The sequence below is a fragment of the Myotis myotis genome, unplaced genomic scaffold, assembly GCF_014108235.1.
Source record: "Myotis myotis isolate mMyoMyo1 unplaced genomic scaffold, mMyoMyo1.p scaffold_m19_p_3, whole genome shotgun sequence".
Lineage (NCBI taxonomy): Eukaryota > Metazoa > Chordata > Mammalia > Chiroptera > Vespertilionidae > Myotis > Myotis myotis.
In genome coordinates, this window is record NW_023416335.1 from 173,584,357 (window position 1) to 173,610,210 (window position 25,854).

At 39.9% G+C, this 25,854-nt stretch overlaps 1 protein-coding gene across 1 annotated transcript in view; it reads left to right on the forward strand.

Annotated features, from left to right (window-relative positions):
• SYT10 (synaptotagmin 10) overlaps positions 1–25,854 on the forward strand; it is a 71,793-nt gene that overhangs the window by 23,394 nt on the left and 22,545 nt on the right. Inside the window, exon 3 of the mRNA XM_036302071.1 lies at positions 11,228–11,795. Coding sequence (XP_036157964.1) covers positions 11,228–11,795 — 568 coding nt within the window. The remainder of the gene's footprint in view (positions 1–11,227; positions 11,796–25,854) is intronic.

Below are 25,854 nucleotides of genomic sequence, written 5' to 3' on the forward strand. Positions count from 1 at the left end.
TTTTTTCTGAAATGGGATGCCTCTTTGAATCAATCAAAGTCAGGTATAAAACCTTACAAAGTAGATTCAAACTTGAAGAGTTTGTTTTTCTGGCACTGATAAATATCATCTCTTTAAAAGCCACTGATTTTAAATTGATTGGGCCCTCCTTCTTCACAGTACAAACAATGTTTGGGGGAGGTTGATTCTATTAGTCACAGAAATGTTAATTAAATTATTTTGATACAAATTTCAAATGGCATTTCCTTAGTTCCAGCATATATTATTATGAATTGATAAAAACATGAATACTACTGACTGCACCATTAAAAGAACACAATCAAGTAAAAGGATTTTAGAATGGAATGTTAATCTGAAAACAGGGAATTTTAATACACTATTTGTAGTATGCTCAATGAAATGTGAAATATAGAAGAGGTGCACCCAGGGTGGCAGGTGAACTCAGTGGGAAGACTAACACATTTTCCTCCTCCAAAACCTAGCTGTGCTCACCAGGAAGTAGGCTCCTGTTAACTAGCAGACACACTGAGCTAGAAATGTAAAGCTAGAATACATAGTTTAGGTCAAAAGACCCTCTAAAGAACTAGTTATACTAAATAGAATGTTCTTAGATTTATTATTTTGACCAGAGGTTTGTCTGTATTATTATTACAGAGGGTTTTTTTTTAATGTTTAAGGCTTCATTTTGTATTGCTTCTTTTTAGTAATATTAAATATGTTCTCAGAACTTTATTTGTAGATTGAAAACTACCAAGATATATTTCCCAACCTAATTCATAGTTTCATGGCATTTCTGTAAATATATATTAGAGCAAAAACAATTGTTTATCACCTGTTATGATTTTTATACTTTTTTTTTAACATGAAGAAAGGTCAGGAAGCAAGTATTTTCAGAATAACTAACCTTTGTTTGAACCTTTATTTTTATTAATTGCTATTAATTTATAGATTGCTGGTAAATTATTTGAACAGAATAAAAATAGATTACTTAAATGAATTTTAATTATTATATTGCATAATTGAGAAGAAAACAGTTTTCCCTCTAAATAACTTTTGTTGTTATTGGATTGTTTATAAGATGTCTAAATTTTTTGGGAAAAAAGAATTCAATGAATTTATTAATTCAGTGATATTTATTGAACACTTGTTATGTGCCAGGCATTTTTCTAAACATTTGATATATATTAGGGAACAAAATGGCCAAAAATTCCTACCCACATTCTTGTGAAAAAGAACCACACAACATAACTAAGTAAATTACATGATGTATTAGAAGGTAATAAGTTCTATAGAAAATAATAGTGCAAAATAAAGATATGGGTGGGACTAAATGGGAGAGGGGGCTGCATTGTAATTTCAAATATGATAGTCTGTCTGTACAGACTATCATATTTGAAATGCTGAGATGTTTTGGAAAAAACTTGAAAAGGTGGGAGGGTGGGCATGAGAGTGCCTGGGGAGAGCTCCTCTTGCAAAGGCCCTGAAGCTAGAACTTGCCACTTGTGTTCCAACTGCAGCCAGGAGGCCAGTGGCTATAGCAGAGAGAGCAAGACGAAGAATGCTGGGAGAAAAATCAGAGCGGTAACAGGAGCTGAAACATTTGAGCTAAAACATTTTTGGCTTTTACTCTGAGTAAAATGGGAAGCCACTAAAGAGTTTTTATTCAAAGCGGTGGCATGATCTGACTTATGCTTTGAAAAGATAACTCTGTTGTTTTGAGAATGAACATTGACAGAGGCACCAGGATAGAAATAGAAAGTTCAGTAAGGAGGCTATATAATCCAGACCACAGGTGATGGTGAGACCAGGAAGGTGGTATTAATGATGGTGAGAACTGGCTGGATTCAAGATCTATTTTGAAGGTAGAACAAACAGAATATCTTTTTTTAAATATAATTTTATCGATCTCCGAGAGGAAAGGAGAGGGAGAGAGATAGAAACATCATAATGAGAATCATTGATCAGCTGCCTTCCTAACGCCCTTAACTGCCCCCCTTCCCCCCCCCCACACACACACACTGGGGACCAAGCCTGCAACCCTGGCACGTGCCCTAACTGGGAATCGAACCATGACCTCCTGGTTCATAGGTCCACACTCAACCACTGAGCCACTCCGGCTGGACTAAACAGAATACCTTGACAGATTAGCCGTGGCATATGAGTAAAAAGAGGGGAGTCAAAGAAGATGCCAAGGCCCTAGCCTGAGCAGCTGGAAAGATCAAGTTGAGATAGACAAGACTGTAGATGGGGTGAGTTTGAGAGGCAAGAACGGGAGACCTATTTCTGTGGAGTTTCAGAATTCTATTAGAAATCAAAGTGGAGAAGTTGAGTAAGCAACTGGATAATAACTTGAATTCTGGAGAGAATCTGTGATATGTATATAAATTTGAGGTACAGGTATATACAGCTAGTGTCCAAAAACAGGAGATGATATTATCAAAAAGATGATTATGGATTAAAAAAAAGAAAATCAAAGGTGAATTTCTGAGGGACTCTAATGTTAAAAGACATAAAGAACAACATAGTAGAATGAGAAGTAGAGATGCATGAGGTAGGAGGGAAGCCAGGAGGAAATAACCCAGAAGCCAAAGAGAGTATGTGAACAACCAGGAGTGACCCCGATCTTCCCAGCTTGCTTGAGGACTGTGGACTGACCTGTGAGTTTAGTAATATGGGGGAGACATTGTGCCATTCTCATTAGTTATGCTGGAGTTGGGATGTGAAAAGCTAATTAGAGTGGGTTTAAATAGACTGGAAAGAGATAAACTAGACAGTGAACATACCATCTTTAACTCTTTCAAGGAGTTTGCTGCAAATGTTTTAGAGAAACAGAGCAGTACAGAGAGAGAAAGTGAGGGGAATAGAAGGTTCCTTTAAGATAGGAGAAATCAGAGTATGCTGTTATGTTTATGGTAATCTATACTAATAAAAGCCTTGGTGTCCTTGCGCAGCATCCTCATATCATCACAAGATGGCCAACACAAGATGGCCAGCAGGGGAGGGCAGTTGTGGGCCATCAGGCCTGCAGGGGAGGGCAGTTGGGGGGGACCAGGCCAGCAGAGAGGGCAGTTAGTGGTGACCAGGCTGGCAGGGAAGGGAAGTTGGGGGCCATCAGGCTGGCAGGGGAGGGAAGTTGGGGGCCACCAGGCCAGCAGAGGAGCGGTGAGGCATCAATCAGGCTGGCAGGGGAGCGTTTAGGGGGTGATGAGGCTAGCAGGCAGAAGTGGTTAGGGGCAATCAGGCAGGCAGGCAGGTGAGCGGTTAGGAGCCAGCAGTCCTGGGTTGTGAGAAGGATGTTCGACTGTTGGTTTAGGCCCAACCCTACAGGCCCGATCCCCCAAGGGGTCCCAGATTGGAGAGGATTCAGGCCGGGCTGAGGGACACCCCCCCTCCGTGCACAAAATTTGTCCACTGGGCCTCTAGTAATCTAATAAAGAGGGAGAATTATGCAGGAATTAGAGAGGAGCATTCTTGAAGGTAATGTGAGAGAAAAATGGGAATTAGTCTACAAGTGGAATGATTGTCTTTAGATAGGAGCATGGGTGGTTAATTTAATATCAACTGGAAGGCAAAATATATGGGTACAGATTCAGATAGGAGGGTTGATGAGGTATTGTGAGTCTGGAAGGTTTCTGCTCTTTGCCTCAATTTTCTTAGTGAAGTGCAAAGTCTGGTCATTAATGGAGACAGGGACTGAGGAAGAAGTTGGTGAATGTGTGAAGAAAGGTGGAAAAGTGTGAAATAGTCTTCTTGAGATCTAGGAGATTTAAGAGAGAGAATGGGTTGCTATGCAGCATTAGGGTCAACATGAGAAATGTGATCCTGAATATAAAGTGAAACCATCAGAGTTGTTTTATGTTTTACTCCAGTAAATTCATGTGCACATGTGCAGGTGTAGCAATGATGGAAAATTGAATTTAACTGGTTCTGTGGTTTTGCTCTAGAACTAAGAAAGTAGAGAGCAATAAGGGAATTGGGGATGTATGCATAGAATGGCTTTAATAATTAATCGTGGGGTTGAAACTAGGTAAAGAGGGGGAATTATATTAAGGCATTAGAGATTATGAAATGGTAATAAGATCTGTGGATTGAAGTTTCTGTTGAGTTGGGAAAGTTATCTAAGTTGGAGTAGAAGACATGAGATGTTGATCAGAGAGAGGCATGCATCAAGTAATACTGACTATATCTAGCAACTTTCAGGTGTTCAGATAAAATGGGGAAAGTTTTTCCTTCACCATCTGTAAAAGTACTTGGGTGGTGCTTTCCTGGATTTGAAGGGTAAGGATGGGATCAGAAATAATTGAATGGCCTACACTTGGATTGGTTGAATATTTGTGTGACACTAACTAGCCACTTATCTCTGTCATTCCAAAAGAAAGAAGAGAAGAAAAAGCAAGCAAGAAGATCTGTGTTGTCATGGTAATAGTTTAACATTGTAATAATTAAAGCTTCTCTTAGCTGACTAGCTCAACTGTGACTTAGAATATGCACTATTTACCCTATAATTAGGGCACTGGCTTACTAGAACAAAAGTGTTACTACCCTGATTTCCTGTTAGAAAGGGGCTCTTTACAGCTGTACAGTTATATTCTGAGGCATAGAAAGAAATTACTGATTTTTAGGGAGAGGATGGAAGATTAAAATTTCATTATATTGAAAAGTATAAGTGAGTGTGAAGTTATGGAACCAATCTATAAAAAATGAGGGATTATTTTTAGGTTTTTTTTTTTTTTTTTTTTCTCACAAAGATAAAAATTGGTGCATAAGATATATAGATATCTATATAGATATATAGATATAGATATAGATATAGATATAGATATAGATATAGATATAGATATAGATATAGATATAGATATAGATAGATATATATCTTACCATTTGCAACAGGATGGATGGAACTGGAGAGCATTATGCTAAGTGAAATAAGCCAGTCAATAAAAGAAAAATACCACATGATCTCACTCATTTATGGATAATAAAGACCATTATAAACTGATGAACAAAAATAGATACAGAGGCAGAGCAGCATTGAACAGACTGTCAAACTATAGTGGGAAGCCTGGGGAGTGTTGGGGGGGTGGTAAGCGATCAACCGAAGGACTTGTATGCATGCATATAAGAATAACCAATGGACACAAGACACTGGGGGGTAGGGGAGGCCAGGGGAATGTCAAGGGGCGGGGGGGGGGGGGGGAGGAGACATATGTAATACTCTTTGTAATACTTTAAGCAATAAGACAAAACAAAAAAAATCCTTTGCAAAAATAAATAAATAAATAAAGATATAGATATAGATAGATATAGATAGATAGATTTAGATAGATATAGAAAAAGATACATGCAGAAACTAAAATATTGGGTCTTAAACTCAGTATGGTTTTAATTAGGAGCTAATTCCCTCATTGTATCTAATAATGAGGGAATATGCTAATTGACCTTCACACCATCGCAAAAGATGGTGGCACCCATAGCCAATGAGGGGATATGCTAATTGACTGGCTCACCCTCAAAGATGGTGGCGCCCACAGCCAATAAGGAAGGAATATGCTAATTGACTGCCATGCCCTCAAAGATGGCAGCGCCCAGTCCCCTCAGCCCCACCGGGCAGCAGGTGCACCTGCCTCTGGAGTCCCCCAGTCCTCTCAGCCTCCCAGCCATCTATGGCCAGCCCGAGGCACAGGCAAGCTTCAGATGTCAGCTGTTCAGCCGCCTGGGGCTGCCCGAGGCTCAGGTAACCAGGGTCGACCAAGGCTTGCGCTGCCAGCAGTGGCAGCAGCAGAGGTGTGATAGGGTGTCACCGTCCCCTGATTGCTGGGTCGCCTCCCGCCTCGGAGGGCTCCCAGACTGTGAGAGTGGGCAGCCCCCCCCCCCCTCCAGTGCATGCATTCTCATGTGCTGGGCTTCTAGTATGAGATAGAATAGTCTTACTATATTTCTTTACATAGAAATAATTTTTTTATTATTATCATATCTTAATTAGTTTTCAATGTATAATACAGCATAAATTACCTTACAAATTTCTTTTTGGTACTTAGTATTTTCAAAACATGTTTCATATAATATAAAAACTGTAGAATTAATAAGAATTTTGTATATGCCTGATCATAACTTATGAATTAAACATATTTGCTTCCTTTCAATTTGTGGTAACTAGCCAAAAATGTTTAAAACAGCTCTTAAAAAAAATCACAAATTATTTGAACCAAGTAAACTTTGTACTTTAATGGATTAAATAATGTCATATTTCATGTGTAAGTAGAAAGACTTAATAAAATATATACTATAAATCTTGTTAAGTATTTTATCCTAGTGGCCCACTGCATGAATTCATGCACATTGAAAGGAAACTAATTAGAAGAAATATTTTAATATCACTATTCGCCCTTTCTCTATAATAGAAGTGTCAACCAAATTCATGATTGACAATGACAGATAGAAACACACGTGTGAGATTGGTGCCAGGAAGAGCTTTATATGTATCGTGCATGCACGAGTCAACTTAGCCTTTTATATAGAAAGAATAAACTTGCTTAATTAGACCTGCTTTTTCATTTACCTAAACTTTTTCCAGCCCAGTGAAGCATCCCAACTTCTCTTTCAGGTAATTGTCAGCAACACAGCAGTAAATATTAACACAAAGCAGATTATTATTGTAGATCATGCAGAGAGAACAAAGGGTAAAGTATTTAACTGCAGTTTGACTATATTTTGCACAGTGAGGAAACCTGAAGTCATTTTCAAGGTCCACCATTTATTAATTCAAGCCAGGTCAAGTTTCTAAGCTTTCTAAATCTCTGTTTTCTGGCTAATGAAAAGAAAATAGGATTCCACTGAGTCTTCTATCTACCTACTCCAGGACTTCTGTGAGGATCAAATGAGGTGAGGCACAGGAAAATGCTTCACAGACATTTGGTTAAGTGTGAAATGCTTGCACCTGGCTATAAAGCAAGCCGTGTTCCTGGGCTGAAGAAATTGGAAGGAAGCTAGTCGCTATAGAGAGGAAGCTGGGTGTTGCCATGTGACATCATTACCTGGCTCCCACAGCTACCATTTCAGGGCTGGGCTGGGCTGTGGGCCGCATTTTGTGCCATGGGATCTCGGCAGCGTTGGCTGCGATTTGGTGGGGTGTCACTCCGGGGTGGTGGTGGGGCCTGTGTCCCACTTGGGGGAAGTCGAGTGTTGCTTTGTGGGCACCAGGTCCATGGTACCTTTTCTCTGTAAATGGCCAGTGCACATCATGGCACGTTGCACGTGTGCCCCCTGGTGGTCAGTGCACATCATAGCGACCGGTCAGATGGACACTTAACATATTAGCCTTTTATATATATAGATGGCTACTTAAAATAATTCAGTCAAATGGGCCACCACTATGTCAGCACAGGGTTAAAGGGCATGGCTACTAGACTCAGACTGCCTCAAACAAATTGGTCAAATTTCAATTTTAGCACCTGCCTAGCTATGTCACTTTAAATAAGTTACTTATTACTTATGCCTCAGTGCCCTAATTTGTAAAATGGGGAACATATGCTAAGCACCTTATAGGGTTACATGAGGACCAAGTGAGTTGATGAAGAATTTACAGCTGTACCCTGCACATAGTAAGCACTCAATGCTATATTAACCTTTACTGGCAAAATCTGAGGAGGAAGATCACACTTTAATTTTTCATTGTGAAAATGTTATAGCATAGTAGAGGCCCGGTGCATGAAATTCGTGCACAGGGGAATGGGAGTGAGGGTCCCCTCAGCCCAGCCTGCACCCTCTCCAATCCGGACATCCCTCTCACAATCTGGGACTGCTGGCTCCCAACTGCTCACCTGCCTGTCTGCCTGATCGCCCCTAACTTACCCCCCCGCACTGGCCTGGTCGCCCCCAACTGTCCCCTTCTGCCAGCCTGGTTTCCCCCAACTGCCCTCCGCCACCGGCCTGGTCACTACTAACTGACCCCCTCTGCCAGCCTGGTCGCCCACAACTGCCCCCCTGCCAGCCTGGTCGCCCCATGCAGCCTGCTATTCAGTTGTTTGGTCATCCTTCACTAACCCCCCTGGCGGGCTGGTCACCCCACGCAGCCTGCTATTCAGTCATTTGGTCATCCCTCACTAATCCCCCTAATGGCCTGTCACCCGTCTGGTTGTTTTGGTCGTGACGGCCCGTGGCTTTTTATATATTAGGCTACTTTTCATTTTTTCCTGTTTTAATAATCTTTTATTTCATCCATATTTTCATTGAGTATTATTTCTTCAAAATACTGGAATATAATTTTTTTCCTTAAGCCTTCTCTCTTCAATAGAAGTCTCTAAGACAGGGGTGGGCAAACTTTTTGACTTGAGGGCCACAACGGGTTCTTAAACTGGACCGGAGGGCCGGAACAAAAGCATGGATGGAGTGTTTGTGTGAACTAATATAAATTCAAAGTAAACATCATTACATAAAAGGGTACGGTCTTTTTGTTTTTTAGTTTTATTCATTTCAAACGAGCCGGATCCGGCCCGCGGGCCGTAGTTTGCCCACGGCTGCTCTAAGACATCACACTGAAGACCTCTATCTTGGGCATGAGGAGAAGATCATGCAGAATGCTGCAGTGTGTTTTCACCTGTGGTCTTTTCCTTCACTTTACCAGCCTCAACCATTACCTTAATTTGCAGCCTATGTGCTGAACTAGAGTTCCTTTTTTGTTTCTTTCTTTCTTTTATTTTTTCCATCATTTTCTCCCCTATTACCTTCTTCCAATTAAATCTCCCTTTACCTCCCCACCCCCAGCAATTACAACACTCTAGCTTTTTGAGAAGCCCATATAAATAATACAGTAAAAGGCAAAAAGTCCCTGATACTCGCACAGCACATTTTGGGTTGTCTTCTTCATCTGTATAAAAGGAGACTATTGAGAGATTGAATTTGTTTCAATACAACTTAAGCATTTTTTATGGTGTTCAATTAATTGTTCAGTATTTCAGTCCAGTTAGAGAAAATAAGCTAATTAAATGTAAGAGAATGAACTTGGAACACGTTCTCAGATTATAATTCTTATTTTTTTAAATTCCATTTTATTAATATACATAATAATGATATATTAAATATTCAGACCCATAAAACTATCAAAGAACCACAGAATGACAGAGGATCATAGAAATTAAATATTAGAAAACACTTCGAGGTCTAGCATCTCACCTGAGACAGAAATGTTTTTGTTCAACATCTAACTTTGTTTCTACATTTGCTGTTTAGGGAAGTTTATTACTTCTCCATTTTAGACAGCTCTAAATATGTTTAAATGTTCCTTTATATAAGCCAAAGTCTGGCTACCTTTAACTCCCATAAGTCCTATTAATTATGTCATGACAATACTTCAGATATTAGAAGATGGCCAGCATTAACCCCATTTTTGTTCTCTACTCCTGCTTCTTAATCTTCTTTCTGTATTTAACAGTGTCAGATCCTCTAACTACTTCTCAAATGGTATCATGGTTAGGTATCTTACTTCTGGATACTTACTTTTTATTCTTAAATGAGTCCTTATGTGTGCATCAATGGATCATGTATTAATTAAACAGTGTCATCAGTATTTGTGCTATACTAGTAAAATATGTAGACCTGATGTAATTAGACAACAGGTAAGTAAAGGATTTTGAAGTAAGTGCTAGATAGGTTTTAAATGTAAGAGAGAGCTGAAAGGAAAGTCAGCTGAAAGCTACTCTAGAAAATGAAGTATAAGGTGATGATCTGGATTGAGTAGCGATAAAAATGGAACAGAATGGGCACTTACATGTGGTGTTTCAATGCAAACATTATCAGGACTTAGAAAATTCAGTAAATCCCATGGATAAAGGTGATTCAAAGCATACTGCAGGTTTCCTAACATGAGTGACTGATAAAAAAATGTTAACGCTATTGTCAGAGACTAGAAGAGAGACCTAGTTTGAGAGCAAATCGGGGAAAATAATGAGTTTGTTTTAAATTGAGACAAAATTAGGACATCCATTTAGAAACCTCTCTTGGAGATACTAGAGAATGGAACTGGAAATGTGTGTATCTTGCTGAAACCGGTTTGGCTCAGTGGATAGAGCGTCCGCCTGTGGACTGAAAGGTCTCAGGTTCGATTCCGGTCAAGGGCATGTACCTTGGTTGCGGGCACATTCCCAGTAGGAGATGTGCAGGAGGCAGCTGATCGATGTTTCTCTCTCATCGATGTTTCTAACTCTCTATCTCTCTCCCTTCCTCTCTGTAAAAAATCAATAAAATATATTTAAAAAAAAAAAAGAAATGTGTGTATCTGAGTATATCTAGATAACCATCAGATTCAAGATAATAATTGTAGTCCAAGAACTGATGATTAGTCTAATGGACAGATGAAGAAAGAAAAGAACAAAAGACCTGGGACCAAGTTTTGAGGAGAGACATAGTTGACATGGCTCATGCCAGAAATCAGGGAGGAAGTATAAGAGTAGCAGACCTTAATGACAGTCACATTTACAGAACACTAGTACGGTTATGGAGCTAATGTTCTGGAAATATTGACTCGGTGAAACTATAAGAATATCAGTTTGAATTTTTTAAAACTTGATTATGTTATTATGTCCCAAATTCTAAAACTCTACCTTTTTTTAATCCTTAGAATTTCTGAAGCCCACTCTCTTGAAAAAAGGACTCATTTGGGCTGTCACAACTATATATGCTTTTTAAAAGTAAATAGTCATCTAGTTATCTTAAGTATTAGAAATAATTAACCCTCTATAAGAAAATGTGGACTTATATTTTTCATTTTAATGCTCAGTCACTGAAACATGGAATCCATGAGACATAAATATCCAGATGAAAAGAAACCAGCCATCTGTATGGTTTTTCTACACAATGCTTACATTTAGATATGCCCAGACAATTGATGATTCATAGTATTTTGTGAAATATTGAACCTGGTTGGTAATTGCTTTCTTGACAACTAAAATTACAAAATTGCAAAGGTCATAAATATTTTCATTTGTGTGTTTCCAGTGTTTCTATAATTTTAGGAGACCTTTCCTTTGAATATTGCATATCTGGGTTTTTTAAAGTATCCGTGTGTGTGTGAGTGTGTGTGTGTGTGTGTGTGTGTGTGTGTGTGTGTGTATCTTTTATTGGTATAAATATAATGCTTCCATTATCATGGGGGGGGCAGTTTATATGCCACTATTAAATATTGTCACCAATAGTCTACCTAAATGATCTTTGTGTATGTTTGTGTGTGCAGCCACAGTTCTTTCAAGAGACACCTACCACGGCAAATGCATGTGTCCAGTGTCGATTTTAGTATAGGCACAGAACCCGTTTTACAAAGAGGAGAAACAACAACCAGCATTGGGAGGATAAAACCAGAGCTCTACAAACAGAAATCAGTCGACTCTGAGGGCAACAGGAAAGAAGATGTCAAAACCTGTGGGAAACTTAACTTTACCCTCCAGTATGATTATGAAAATGAACTTCTGGTTGTTAAACTCATCAAAGCTTTAGATCTCCCTGCTAAAGACTTCACAGGAACGTCTGACCCGTATGTGAAGATGTATCTTCTCCCAGATAGAAAAAAGAAATTCCAGACCCGTGTGCACAGAAAGACTTTAAATCCTCAATTTGATGAAACTTTTCAATTTCCAGTAGCATATGATCAAATAAGCAACCGAAAACTGCATTTCAGTGTTTATGACTTTGACAGATTTTCTAGACATGACATGATTGGAGAAGTGATTCTTGATAATTTGTTTGACATCTCTGATCTCTCCAGGGAAGCCACAGTATGGAGAGATATCCATTGGGCTACCGCAGTAAGTAATAGTTCTACTAATATATTGCTTTTTATTTGACCTGCAGTGGTATATAAAACAAAGTATTACCCAGCTTATTAAAGTAAGTTTACAAAGTCATGGAATTTATGTGCAAAGAACCTGCAAAGGTAGGACTTGATTACATGCAAGTATTAACTCAGGTATCTAAGAGTATATAGCTAACATTAGTAATTAGATAAATTTTAAAAAAGTTCTTACAAGTTACTAAAAATAATAGTTCTTCTAAGAATCCCAAAACACCAATCAGAAAGAATATATGCACCCCTCTGTTTATAGCAGGTCTATTTACAAAGCTAAGATCTGGAAACAGCCCAAGTGCCCTTTGAGGAATGGATAAAAAAGCTGTAGTGCATTTATGCCATGGAATACTATGTAGCAGTAAAAAAGAGGATTTCACCCTTTGAGACATAATGGACATACCTGGAGAGTATTATGCTAAGTAAAATAAGTCAATCAGAGAAAAACAAGTATCATATGATCTCACTTATATGTGGGATCTAATGAACAAGATAAGCTGACTAAAAAAATAGATCCAGAGACATAGAAGCATGGAACAGACTGATGAATTTCAGAGGAAAGAGGGGAGGTAGGGGGTGGGAAGAGAGTAACCAAAGAATTTATATGCATATATGCATAACCCATGGACACAGACAATAGTTCAATGAAGACCTGAGGAGATACAGGGTGGAGGGGGTCAATAGGTTTTAAAAAGGGGACATCTATAATACTTTCAATAATAATGATACATTTTAAAAATAAATATAAATAAAATAAAATACTTATTTGTCACCTATTCCCAGCACTTCATTACCTCATAGTTAATATTGGCTTATTTAAGATGAATGTGTTCCTCAAATCAAGCCTAAAATGTATTTTGATAATATTTTGAAAAGTCTTTGGTTTGGTCTAAAACAGCCAATTCCTTCAAAAACTTTTTTGGAGTAGACACACAGTATTTGAAATGCTGAATGGTCAACAAGTGATTTTTTACATTAGAGTTTTAATTACAAAATGCTTTTACTGATTGTAAATAACTTTAATATGAAAAATTTGGAAAAAAACAGAGTTAAAGGACTCTATAATGCTATCAATTATATATAATATCATGAAATATTGCTTTTAAATTTTTTTAATGCATTTTTAAAGTTACTAAGATCAAACTAAGTTTTAAAATATTTCCACTTATTTTCTTTCATGCTATATTTGTTTTGGTGCATGATGTTTACATTTATGATCCATTTACCTAACCGTTCTTTTATTGTTGGACATTTGAGTTAGGCATAAATTTTGTTATACTAAAAATTATTGTGTTTTTTATATAACTGTTTTTTTGTTGTTCTTTATTAATCCTCACTCGAGGATATTTGTCTATTGCTCTTTAGAGAGAGTGAAAAGGAGGGGGAGAAACAGAGAAAGAGAAATATTGATTGGTTGCCTTCCCGTATGCGCCCCAACCAGGGCTGAGGATCTAGCCTGCAAACAAGATATATGCCCTTGATCAGAATTGAACCCAGGACCCTTCAGTCCACAGGCCGGTGCTTCATCCACTGAGCCCAACTGGCTAGGGCTATACATTTGTTTGTTTGTTTTTATTTGAAATTATTTGTCCAGGATAAAATTATAGAAATGGAATTAGAGAGCTGATCCCATAGATTAGATTGCTGAATTATTTTTATTTGTTGGTTTTTAAAGGGAGGAATTTAATTTTTTACTACCAAGTTGTCTTTATGTATTTACCATCTTTTGTCTAAGTATTGCCATAATTTATAAGCTTAAAATATAGAAGTTATGAATATAGACAAGGCATTATTTTTTTGTAAATATATTTTATTGATATTTTCCAGAGAGGAAGGAAGAGGGATAGAGAGGTAGAAACATCAATGAGAGAGAAACATTGATCAGCTGCCCCCTGCACACCTACTGGGGATGTGCCCGCAACCAAGGTGCATGCCCTTGACCGGAATCAAACCTGGGACCTTTCAGTCCGCAGGCCGACGCTCTGTCCCCTGAGCCAAACCGGTCAGGGCGAGGCATTATTTTTTTAAAAAATAAGAGCATTATACTTAAATTCAAAGTAGTTCCTTTTATGTTTTTCTGCCTATCAATATTTTACTAATTAAAATCGGTATTTGGGATCATATTTTCACTATAATTATATGATAAGTTAATTTTAAAATTTATACTGCCAGTTTATTGCATTAGATAATAATAACATTTCCAGTTGTGTTTTTATTTTATGGTCTCCATTGTGATCTGTATATTAAGTAACAAAGAAGAAATTTGAACCTGGAACATATTTCAAAGATATTATGACTCTTGATTTCATATTGTTTTACCTTATTATTTACTAGAGGTCCGGTGCACAAAAATTTGTGCACTCGGGGGGGAGGAGGGTCCCTCAGCCCAGCCTGTGCCCTCTCGCAGTGTGGGACCCCTCGGGAGATAATGACCTGCTGGCTTAGGCCTGCTCCTGGGTGGCAGAGGGCAGGCCCAATCCCTAGGTGCAGCCCCTGGTCAGGCTCAGAGCAGGGCCGATTGGGGAGTTGGGGCGCCTCCCCGTCATGCACAGAGCAGGGAGATTGGGAGGTTGTGATGCCACCCTCAGTCACGCTCAGGGTAGGGCCGACTGGGGGGTTGGGGCACCGCCCCCTGTCACACTCAAGGCAGGGTCGATGGGGAGGTTGCGGCGCCACCCCGTCACGCACAGAGCAGGATGAATCAGGGGGTTGGGGCACTGCCCCCTGTCATGCACAGAGTAGGGTCCATCAGGGGGTTGGGGCACAGCCCTCTATCACCCACAGAGCAGGGCCGATCAGGGGGTTGGGGCGCCGCCACTCTCACACTCAGGGCAAGGCCGATGGGGAGGTTATGGCTCTACCCCATCACACACAGAGCAGGGCCCGTGGGGGGTGGGGGGTTGGGGAGCTCGCCCCTATCAGGCACAGAGCAGGGCTGCTCAGGGGGTTGGGGCGCCTTCCCCTGTCACAAACAGAGCAGGATGGATAGTGAGGTTGTGGCCCCGCCCCCTGTCACACACAGAGCCGCAGGGCGATCAGGGGGTTTGGGCGCTGCCCCCTGTCACGCTGATCCTGGTGCCAGGAGGCCTCATGGCTCCACTGATCCCGGTGCTGGGAGGCATATTACCCTTTTACTATATAGGGTAGAGGCCTGGTGAATGGGTGGGGCTGGCTGGTTTGCCCTGAAGGGTGTCCTGGATCAGGGTGGGGGTCCCCACTGGGGTGCCTGGCCAGCCTGGGTGAGGGGATGATGGCTGTTTGCAGCTGGTCACACACCATTCAGGGTGAGGGTCCCCACTGGGGTGCCTGGCCAGCCTGGGTGAGGGGCTGAGGGCTGTTTTCAGGCTGGGAGTGACTGAAGCTCCCAACCACTCCTTTTCTTCTTCTTTTTTTTTTTTATTCTGGGCCAGCTTTAGCTTGAGGCTTGCTCTTAGCAGCTGAAAGTAGGTTTCTGGCCTTTGCATACAATGTTGCGAATCTGCTGGCTGAAGTCCCGCGGTATCTGTTACAATGTTTGAAACTGCCCGCTCAGAGGCCTGCAGCTGCAGCGGGGAACGTTGGTTTCCTCCGTCACTGAAGCAAGCAAGCCTCATGTTAGTTTCAAGCTGCCTGGCTGCTGGCCGCCATCTTGGCTGACAGTTAATTTGCATATCTCTCTGATTAGCCAATGAAAAGGGTAGCAGTCGTATGCCAATTACCATGTTTCTCTTTTATTAGTGTAGATACTTCTACTAGGGTAAAAATGGTGAGCAGTTATTTTTACTGTTGTAAAAAACATAATACCTTCTAGAATTCTATAAAAACAGGTAACAATTAATTGTTACATTATTTCTCTTGATTCCCCAATCTTATATTATTTCCCCTTTAATTCATTCAACAAATATTTTGAGTGTTTGGCATGGTCTAAGTACTAGTGATACCAAAGATTATTTGAAGCATGTTTTGTTCATATATTTAAGATCAGGGGTAAGTAACCTACAAATGAAGTCTAAAAATAGTATAACCTTTTAAGAAATTGATACTGGATTTTTTTTTTTTTTTTTTTTACATTTGTAAGTTTTTGTGTTTTAAACTGGTCCTTAAGAAAGTAGGGATTCTTTGTGGAAACTTCAATTTGGACATGTTTGTTTTCAGTAAATATTAATAACACCTTCAGTTTTATTTTCAACTCTTCCATATGCCTGATTTATTAATTTGCTATTTCTTCTGTAAAATTCACTACAGGTTTAGTGTCTTAAAACAACACATTTATCATCTTACAGTTCTGTAGGTTATAAGTCTGACATAGTCTAATTAGATAAAAATCAGGTCTGTATTCTTTTCGGGAGTCACTAGGGAAGATCCATTTCCTTTTTTCCTGCTTCTAGGAGCCACAGTAATTCCTTTGTTTAGATTGGGCCCACTTGGGTAATCTAGCATAATATCCCCATCCCAAGGTTTATAATCATTTTTAAATAATATGTTTTTATTGATTTTTAGAGAGAGAAGAAAGGAGAAGGTATATATAGAGAGAAACATTGATGAGAGAGGCATATCATCAATCGGCTACCTCTTATACATCCCCTACTGGGTATTGAGCTTGCATCCAGGACGTGTGCCCTGATCTAGAATTGAACCAGTAACCTCCTGGTTCTTGGGTCCATGCTCAAAGGCTAAGCCACACAGGCCAGGGTCAAGGTTTATAATCTTAATCACATCTGAAACATTCCTTTTGCCATGTAGGTAACATTCACAGATTCTGGGAATCAGATGTGGCTATCTTTGGGGTGCCTTTATTCTGCATACCACGTGTAAGGACAGTTTTATTTCAGTATTCTAGAAAGAAAAGTAAATAAGCAGATAATGAAATGTATTATTATATTATTCTAGTCAAATGACATTTCCCTTTAACTGGAACATTGAGCAACACACAGTTCCAAATATAGCTTATGAGTTTTTTATTGAGAAGATAATAATGAAACCTAAATGTCTTGGCTATGGGACCAAAATCCACAATATACAGGACTATCATTTTCATGGCTAGCATAGTATTTAATTAAAAACCTCTTTTAACTTTTGAGCCAGAAGTGGTTTGACTCAGTGGATAGAGCGTCAGCCTGTGGACTCAAGGGTCCCGGGTGCAATTCCGGTCAAGGGCATGTACCTTGGTTGCGGGCACATCCCCAGTGGGGGGCGTGTAGGAGGCAGCTGATCAATGTTTCTCTCTCATTGATGTTTCTTGCTCTCTATCTCTCTCCCTTCCTCTCTGTAAAAAATCAATAAAATATATTTAAAAACAAACAAAAAAAACACACCTCTTTTAACTTTTGAAAAATCGTGAAACAATTTTATATATTCAGATTATAAAATGAGAAAAAATGATATAGGTTGATATTTGCTTAAGAAACTTTCAACTGTAACCTTTCTTTAACTTTAAATTTATACATAAATTATAGACATTTATACAAAGAAGAAGGAAAAAGGAAAGAAAGAAATATAATAACATGCCCTCACTCACCCAAATCCTGTGGAAACCTAGGTAATCCAGCTATGTAAACATAGATATAAAAGAATTTACATACCAAATAAAACATATATTTGAATTAATATATTTACTATTTATGTATTAGGAGACACTGATGACAGTATAAATAACTACCTACTTGAGCACAGATCTTGAAAAAAAGACATTCTTATACTTTTTTATTTGAAACTAGGGGTCCAGTGCACGAATTCGTGCACCGTAAAAGGAACTGTGGGCTGTGAGGCTGCAGTAGGCACAGAACTGGGTCTTGGTCCATCCTCTGTGACCCCGCCCTGCCCCTTCCCCTGTCCCCTGTCTGCCGCCACTGCTCCCATTCGCTGACAGCGCAGAGCAATTGTGGCTGGCACTGTCGGTGGCTGCGAGTAGTGGCTGCTGCCCCGATTGCCACTCAGGAGCAGGGGGAGGTGGAGGAGCCCTCAGGGGCAATCAGGACCAGTAGCAGCCATTCACACCCGCTGATGGAGCCAAGTGAGCGGGGCTGGCACCGGGCACCAGCAGCAGGTGTGAGTGATGGGTCTGGCACCAGCTGCAGGTGCGAGGGGGCCCAGTGCCAGCAGCAGGTGCGAGTGCTGGGCAGGTCTGTATTTTCAGTAACCCCCAGAGGCTCTCCCCAATGACAGCGACTGGCTCCCCACCTTGGTCTGGTTCCCCCGCTCACCTGCTCCACCATCCTGCCACAGCCAATACCTTCCATGTTCCGCACATCCCCCCTGGTGGTCAGCGCACATCATAGCGACCAATTGTTCGGTTCTGCCATTTGGTCTATTTGCATATTAGCTTTTTATTATATAGAATAATCATGTATGAGTTTTTAAAGAGTGTCTTTATGTAACTACAAATCTCAAACTTAATCAAAATTTAGTAGAAAAAAACATTTGTCATCAATTTGTAAAGAAATAGTTGATATATCTTTAATTTCTAATGAATATCATGAATATCAAGTCCTGCTTTACTAGCATATTAATATCAGTACTATGGACCTCTTTTTTTCCCTTCTCTTATAATTATTGAACATAGAACTTTGTGGAAATAAGAGTAGCTGCTTTTTATCAAATTGTTGTTTTTAATTATTGTATGTGTCTCACACCACCAAATTTTCATCATGGAATCTGTCACATTTTTCCATATATCCAAAGGCCTGCCCAAAGTCTTATTCAAAAAATCTATCTAGGCCAGTTTATTAAATGAAATTATTTTTTCTATAGCATTTGATTTAAATAACTTCAGTTTGATTACATAAATATTTACTGAGAATCCTCTATGTACAAAGTTAAGTTTATACTTTCTTCAAAGTGGAAATAAAAACTAATAAAATACAAATTTTGGCTAATAAATTTAATCAAATGGAAGAACCAGTGTACCAAAAAATAGAGTATATGTCAACATATAAATAATACTGTCTAATCATTTCCTGATAATATCCACAAACGTAGTGTTGTCTACACACACACACACACACACACACACACGCACACGCACACACACACACACACTTTTGGCACAGATTGTATCTCAGATGAAAATAGTATTTAAGATCACCTTTGGATGATGATAGAATTCTGAATAAAAGGAGATAGATGTTCCCTGAAGAGAAAACAGCAGAGGTAAAGAGAATAAATTGAGACTAGAATGTTTTCAGGGTGAAAAACAGTAGACTTGTGAATGGGAATAGGGGATGAAGGCACGAAAGAGAACCCAAAGTAGAATGTGATATTTTACCTACAATCAATAGGACCTTCAATACCATAGGGGCTCACATTTATTTTGTTTTTTATTAGAGGAGTGAAACTACTGGAAATATTATCTTGTGTGGCATCTTGGTGTGTTTAGTGGATAGGAGTAGAGGATTATGAAATAGAGGACGTCGGGAAAGAGTTTAACAGCAGTGTAAATTAGATGAAATAAAGTCTGATTGAGGCTGGGAGCAATGGAAATGAAAAGAAGGTAATATATGATAATGAAAGCATTATCTGTTGCACTTATGTCCACATTCTAGAAGTGTATGTTTTATGTCTGCCACTGATTTCTGGAAGAAGCAATTATCTTAGGCATCTCTTGCACCCTGCATGGCATATATGAGCACTTTGTGGTTAATTTTAAAACAAATTTTCATAGAAGGTCAAGTGTAAGAATGTATGTAAGTACAAATCTACCACTGGAAAAAAAAACAATGTAGTGATTTACCCGTCTGATTACGAATTAATAAACGTATGCTTAGTTATATTTGTTAACATTAACTACTTTCTATAGACAGGTTATTTTTTTATTAGTCAGTCTATGGCATAAACTTATTTGTAAAATAAACCAAGAATATTTTTAATTTATTGTCAAAAATTCTATCAAATTGAAACAAGAGTCACACATTTTATATTCATAATTCCCTTGCTAATAAATTATTTCTATATAAGGAGGATTTATATTTTTAACAGAAATTATCGGGCATTTTTAAATTTCAAATAGAATGACAAAGGAAATAATAAAGGTGTGTCTTAATATTATGTCCAAAAAATAATTTTTACTTTAGGATTATCTTACTATATAGGACAAATATTGCAAGCCAATCACCTCTTGCACAACAGAAATACCTCCAACTTAGGAAAAAAAAATCACTTGAAGAATGGTGTGTATGTGTACCTATGTCTGTAATGTGAAAGAGAAATATTTATTTACATTCAATTATATATACAAAAAAATCTATGTAAAAACCCACAAGAATTTAATAATATTAATTACTTATTGGAAAAATGGTAAAAATGGAATGAATATAGAAAAGGAATGCTTTTGCCAACATATTTCTTTATATACATTTTATTTTAAAACTGTGAGTATAAAAATATTTTTTCAGAAAGTCAATCATTATAAAGACTAATGTATTTTTAATATTTAAACATAGTCTTCTCATGCACTCAAGAAGCCATTGAAAGTAAAGGAAAAGCTTTTTTTTAACCGTACTAATTTTATTTTGCCTATTTATTTATTTGCTCATCCATCCAATGAACATTTTTCAGCACCAACCATGTTTTAGACACTCAGGAATTCTCACAAGAAAGGAAGGTGTATATGTATAACCACATTTACCTTGTTTGCAGCTATAAATGCTTGAATGTGTTACCTTCTAAGGATCTGTCAAATACTGTTTGAAAGAGTAGGCCTTGACATGACAAATACAAGAAACTTGTGTCCATTGTACCAACCATTCAGAGCACTAAATGCACTAGCTGAGCTTTGGTTTAAAGTAATGTGTTTTATTTCACACTAGAGGCCTGGTGCATGGATTCATGCACCAGTAGGTTCCCTCGGCCTGGCCTCTGGGGATTGGGCTGAAACCGGCTCTCCAACATCCCCCGAGGGGTCCGGGTGATGCACCCCGGAATCCGGTTCCCTCCTCTCTTCTCCCAATATTATGTCACTTTCTCTCTGTATCTGTCACGCTTCTTTCATCTCACTTTACCCTAAGTTTGGTGGTAACTGATGACTTGTGAGCATTTAGTTACAAAATGCAATTATTTAGCAAACAGGGTTTACTTAGCATGGAATCTGGTTGGCCTAGGGCAGGACCCTGCTCAATATCAGGCTCCCGCCCAGGCCCTTCTGCCCAGGCCAAGTCCTGTGGCAGGAACCTCCTTCCCACCTGAGCTGCTCCTTCGCTTCCTTCCCTCCCCGGAGGTTGCCTGCTGGTGCTACTGTCTGCCCGGTAGGAGGGAAGCCATGGCCAGTTTCCTAGCCGATAATGGTAGTGGGGAAAATTCACTACCTCCACTGGAAATCAATATTAAGTGGATGGGCCAGCGCGGGCACCAGACATTGGGGCCACAGCCAGTAGGTCCTGCACATCTCATCATTAGCTAATCGAGTTGAAAAGTTTCTGTAAGGACCAGATCCATGACCTCTGCAATAGGCTAGAGGCCCCGGGGGATCCAGACCTGAAGTGGGGAGCCAATGGGCTAGAGGCCTGGTGCACAGATTTGTGCATCAGTGGGGTCCCTAGGCCTGGCCTGCAGGGATTGGGTCAAAACCAGCTCTCTGACATCCCCCAAGGGGTCCTGGATTGTGAGAGGGCGGTTCTTGAGTGACACGCCCCAGAGTTAGACTCCTTCCTCTCTGGTTCCGGGTGCATTTCCCAAGAACCACAGCTGCCAAGTCACTGCAGCTCAGTAGCTCCTGAGATGAGTGTCTGCCCCCTGGTGATCAGTGTGCATCATAGCTAGTGATTGGCCAGTCAGCCAGTCAGCTGGTTTCTTAGGCTTTTATATATAGAGATTACTAACATTTCTTTAAACGTCTAAAAAATTAATTTTTCTTATTTCTGTGAATATTTTTCTTTCCCCAACCATCCTGGACCAACCTCAAGATTAGGATAATACTGTATTTTTTTGTGTCTAGCTATCAGTGAACTCTCTTATAAAGTTTGTTAACTATGGAATAACATTTTAAAGGGGGAGGCAAAATCCCAACCTCATTCTAAGGAAAACAGTGTGGTGGAAAGCAGGGCTGTAAGGAATCGATCTTTTTGATCAGGAGCTGTTTTGCAAGATCTCCCTGGTGCAGCCGGCAGTATCATAGCCACAGGCCTGCGGATTGTCCACATCTGTTCCCCTGAGGGCATTCCTAATATCCTATTTCATCTCTGCTGTAAACCTGACCCTGGAATGTCACAGATAGCACATCTGCTAACGGGCTGCCGCCAATTATTAATGCAAATGATGCAAATAAACTCCAGGACCTTATCTGTCAGGTCTTTTAGCCATTTTGCAGGCATTAATAGGAAGCATCTATGTTGCAATACACAATTAAATTTAAATTAAGTTTAAAATAATAGAGTCTACCATAGACTATCACAAAATTATGAGAGTTTTAAAGCCTGATTCTTCTTGATGTTAATATTTGCTCAACCCAGGCCAACTGTTAAAAGAAACTTTGTTTCATTTATGTACACACCTGTGTACATTTAGAGTACAAGGCTCAGTGTCCATTCAGTCTGTTTTGACTATATTTTGCATTTCAAGTGAAAAATTAAAGATAAATTGGCTTTAAAATAGCCTACAACGATTATATTAGCCTTTCTAATATCAGTTTAAGCAGTAGATTTCTGTAATATTGATTACAGTGTTCTATTTCACCAAACAAAAAATCAGAATTAAGCATATTTAAAACTTAAACTTGTGCCCTAACCGGTTTAGCTCAGTGGATAGAGCGTTGACCTGCGGACTCAAGGGTCCCAGGTTTGATTCCAGTCAGGGGCATGTACCTTGGTTGCGGGCACATATCCAGTAGGGAGTGTGCAGGAGGCAGCTGATCGATGTTTCTCTCTCATCTATGTTTCTAACTCTCTATCCCTTTCCCTTCCTCTCTGTAAAAAATCAATAAAATATATTTTAAAAAGAACACAAAACAAAACTTAAATTTGTGCCACCAAATTTAGACTTAATTCAACACTGATGCCATGCTTTTTAAATAAATACAGAATTGTTAGGTAAGCACAGTGTGATATTTTGATTCAGTGAAAGAATGTCATTCAGAACTTGGTAGTGAAAGGTAACCATATTTTAATCATGATATTTGTGGTTGATTATAAAGCAAGATGATTTTTTTCCAAATTCTTTGTATCTACATAATTTACAATCTAAATTTCATTGTCCTACCTCTAAAGATTACAATTGCCATCTAACCCTCCCTCCACACACTTCTCTCTCTCTCTCTCTCTCTCTCTCTCTCTCTCTCTCTCTCTCTCTCTCTCTCTCATTGAAGCAGTGTACCCTATATGGCTTTGAGCATGTTAATAAATCTCTAAGTTGTAATTATTTTATCTGTACAATGGGAATTATGACAAGGCAAGAAGGCCAACCATAATTTGTTAAATAAACTAAATAAGATACGTCCTTAGCACAGAACCAGACATTTGTAAATTCTGACTGTATGTTAACTGCAAAGTATTAGCAGAATGATATCTCAGGATATGTTTTTGGTTGTTGATGTAGCTTACATTTTAAATAGGAAAGTAGATCTTGTTGCTAAACATGGCTGACCTATTAATAGGGTAGGAGCTACCTTTAGGCTGTGTTTTTCTACTTGGGTCAGAAAGTTTTGTGTGAGGAGTAATTTAAATCTTTTTAGTTACTGTATGCTGTGACTCTGTGAGTAGATACTGGTTTTGTTTTTTCTTTTTATGATGTATACTAGAGGCCCAGTGCACAAAAATTTGTGCACTCAGGGGGGTCCCACAGCCAGGCCTGTGCCCTCTCGCAGTCTGGGACCCCTCGGGGGATGTCCACCTCTTGGCTTAGGCATGTTCCCCAGGGGATCGGGCCTAAGCTGGCAGTCAGACATCCCTCTGGCAGCCCAAGAGCCCTCGGGGTATGTCCACTTGCCAGTGGGGAGCAGACCTAAGCTGCAGTCGGATATCCTTAGTGCTGCTGAGGAGGCGGGAGAGGCTCCAGCCACCACCGCTGTCTGGCAGCCATCAGCCTGGCTTGTAGCTGAGCAGAGCTCCCCCTGTGGGGGCACACTGACTACCAGGGGGCAGCTCCTGCATTGAGCGTCTGCCCCCTGGTGGTCAGTGTGTGTCATAGTGACCAGTCATTCCTAGTCATTCTGCTGTTAGGGTCAATTTGCATATTACCCTTTTATTATATAGAATAGAGGCCTGGTGCATGTGTAGGGGCCAGCTGGTTTGTCCTGAAGGGTGTCCCGGATCAAAATAGAGGTCCCACTGGGGTGCCTGGCCAGCCTGAGTGAGGGGCTGATGACTGTTTGCAGGCTGGCCAAGCCCCCCAGTGGGGACCCTCCCCCAATGGGGGTGTGGCCAGCATGGGTGAGGGGCTGAGGGCTGTTTTCAGGCTGCCCACAGCCCCTTCAGGGTGGGGGAGTCCCACTGGGGTGTCTGGCCAGCCTGGGTGAGGGGTTGATGGCCGTTTTCAGGCTGGCCAAGTCCCCCGGCAACTTGGTGGCCAAGTCCCCCGTTTTCAGGTGGCCAAGCTCCCAGCCTCTCCTTTTTTGCTTTTTGCTTTTTTTCTGGGATTTATTTATCTTCTATAATTGAAACTTTGTAACCTTGAGCAGCGGCAGTTGGCCAGCTGGAAGCAGGTTTCTGGGATTTATTCTCTTCTATAATTGAAACTTTGTAGCCTTGAGCGGAGCCCAGGGCCGGCCAGGGCAGGCGGGAAGCTTGGCTTCCTCCATTGCCGGGGGCAACCCAAGCCTCCTGCTCACTCCAGCTCCATGGCCACCACCATCTTAGTTGGGTTAATTTGCATACTCGCTCCTGATTGGCTGGTGGGTGTGGATTGTGGGCGTGGCTTGAGTATAGCAGAGGGACAGTTAATTTGCATGTTTCTCTTTTATTATATAGGATACATTCTGTCACCTAGCATGCCCTCATCTCCCACTCTTTCCTTTCTACTAGGCACTTCCTCCTCTGTCTTCCTTCACCAGTGTGTACATGTTCTTATAAAGTGCACCTTTTAAAGCCTCAAGGGGCTATGGATGCTGGGTATTTTCTGAGTGTTTCCCTTTAAGCTCACTCTCCACTGTTCTCTTCCCTGTTTGGTGCCGCAAGAGGCTGCCTTGTTTGGTGCCAAGATTCTCTGCCCTCCTCCTGTGAGGTCAGGAGGAGAATGACATTCAGATGTATTCTCTTCAGATCTTCCTCTGTGAGATTACCCCGGGCTGGTATGTCCTTCACCTGAGGTAGTTCTTCTCAGAGTAGACTTCTCTCTTGAATCCAGGTAACTGTCCCCTCCCTTGTCCTTTCAGACTTAGGGGTCCTTACAGCCTCCCCTGTCACCAGCCTCAGAACACTTGCACCAACTCTTATCGTTTCCTACTCCCTGCTCACATCTCTGTAAGTGGTCCCTTGGTTAGGCCCTATGGAGTTACTCTAATTTGTGCATGCCTTCTGTTTCCTCCTGGATCCCTGACTAATACCCTGAAGAAAGAAAAATATTCTTGATTACAATCAGGTTCATTTCCTTTAACCACCTGGGACTGTGCCAGGTACCTACGATATTCTGTGTGTTCATTACCTTGGGAGGCACCAAATTAATTCCTTAAAATCTTGATATTAAGACAAGTCTTTTCTTCCACCACAGAAAGTGAGAGGGAACCCTGACCATTGCTATAACCTTCTAAATCTTTATTACACAGAAAATTTCAATGGAACTCCTTAAACTAGAATGTCACAGTTCATCAAAATTCCAAAAAGCTAGAGTTCCTGTCCCTTAAACTCTAGATTTCAATCAAGAATAATACGTTATTTATTTAGAACAATCTGGAAAAAATAATTTTACGTTAATTTTATAGGTTTCAGAACACAGACTTATCTATTCAATGTCTTACTTTAGAAATTTAAAATAAAAATTTCAGTGTTACTTCTAAAATGATATACCTGACCCTGCTTTTTAAGTAGAATCTACTGAATAATTTACCCTTTTCTTAATAGTGGTGATCTTTAGCACCAGTAACCATTACAATACATTTTTTTAAAATATATTTTACTGAT